General features: G+C 58.7%; 1 protein-coding gene across 1 annotated transcript in view; it reads right to left on the reverse strand.

The window, feature by feature from the left end:
• The window catches only part of VPS45 (vacuolar protein sorting 45 homolog), a 19,915-nt gene that overhangs the window by 1,301 nt on the left and 17,242 nt on the right, over positions 1-1,372 (reverse strand). Inside the window, 1 exon segment of the mRNA XM_018573670.1 lies at positions 800-978. Within this exon segment, the coding sequence (XP_018429172.1) occupies positions 800-978 (179 nt within the window).

Here is a 1,372-nt window from a genome sequence, read left to right on the forward strand (position 1 = left end):
AAAGGTATAAAATCTCCTTTATAATCAGCGTGGGTGGGGGGGAGGGGATAGGGGGGTAACAAGGAGGGTGAAATGGGGACACAGTCTACGCAGGCAGCAACCTGCGCCCGCAGATGCCACTGATATCTCCTGCTCATGCGAGGAGCGACTGACTTCTCCAAGACCTGGAAGCAGTCACATGACTACCAGGGGGGTCACATGACTACCAGGGGGGTCACATGACTACCAGGGGTCACATGAGCATTGCGCACACAGTGGCATGAAAGGGTCCACGTGTGGCAGAGGGTTGGCCGCAGTAACGGGGTGAAGCTGAGCAGTAACCGGAGGAAGGAGACGTCTTCCCGCGTGCCCCTCCCCTTCTCCCGCGGGCCCCTCCCCTTCTCTGAAACCAATCCCCTTCCTGGACTACGGACCCTTCCGGGTCTGTGATTGGTCAGCAGAGTCCCATGCGCTGGAGTCACACGAGTCGGCAGCTGACCCGGCCCTGGTGGTGGTGAAGGGCCATAGAAGAGGAACCTATAGAAGGGAGGCGGGCTCTTTCCTGGACATGAGGTCCTATGTTGGGCTTGAGGAGGAGGACGCCCCCCGAGGATATAATGTGAACTTGTATTGCACATGACAGAAGGTGACATATGTGATCACCAAATTGCCCGGCCCCCACATAGGCCGATGTTCCCTCAGGAGCCTCACCTGTCCCGCAGTGTGCCCGGCCCCCACATAGGCCGATGTTCCCTCAGGAGCCTCACCTGTCCCGCAGTGTGCTCGGCCCCACATAGGCCGATGTTCCCTCAGGAGCCTCACCTGTCCCGCAGTGTGCCCGCCCCCACATAGGCCGATGTTCCCTCAGGAGCCTCACCTGTCCCGCAGTGTGCTCGGCCCCACATAGGGGTACGTGTTATCCTTCAGCTTCCCTTTGATCAGCTTGTCCAGGGTTTCCAGGAGGAGCGGCTGGTGCTGGGTGTACACGTTCTCCACCCCCTACGGGACAACGGACATCACACAGGTAAGACGAGAGCCTGAGCTCCGGGGGGGGGGGGGAAACAGTATAAACAGTCGGCTGATCGTGAGCCCAGTGACAGAGAGATGAGCTCATCAGTCTGCTGCTTCTCACTGTCCAATCCCAGGCTGGGGGGGAGGGACAAGACCTGCAGCAAAGAACAATCAGGTCAGGGTCCCTCTAAAGCAGGCCCTCCAGCTGTGGGGGCGAAACTACAAATCCCATGATGCATCTCTCTCTCTCTCTCTCTCTCTCTCTCCGGGAGTCCTGTCTGTGGCTGGGAGAATCTTGCAATGCCTCATGGGATTCGTAGTTCCACCCCACAGCTGGAGGGGCGGAGTTTGGCCATCCTTGTTCTAAAAGGGAAAAGCAGAG

Source organism: Nanorana parkeri, unplaced genomic scaffold, assembly GCF_000935625.1.
Source record: "Nanorana parkeri isolate BGI_ZX_2015 unplaced genomic scaffold, ASM93562v1 scaffold2482, whole genome shotgun sequence".
Lineage (NCBI taxonomy): Eukaryota > Metazoa > Chordata > Amphibia > Anura > Dicroglossidae > Nanorana > Nanorana parkeri.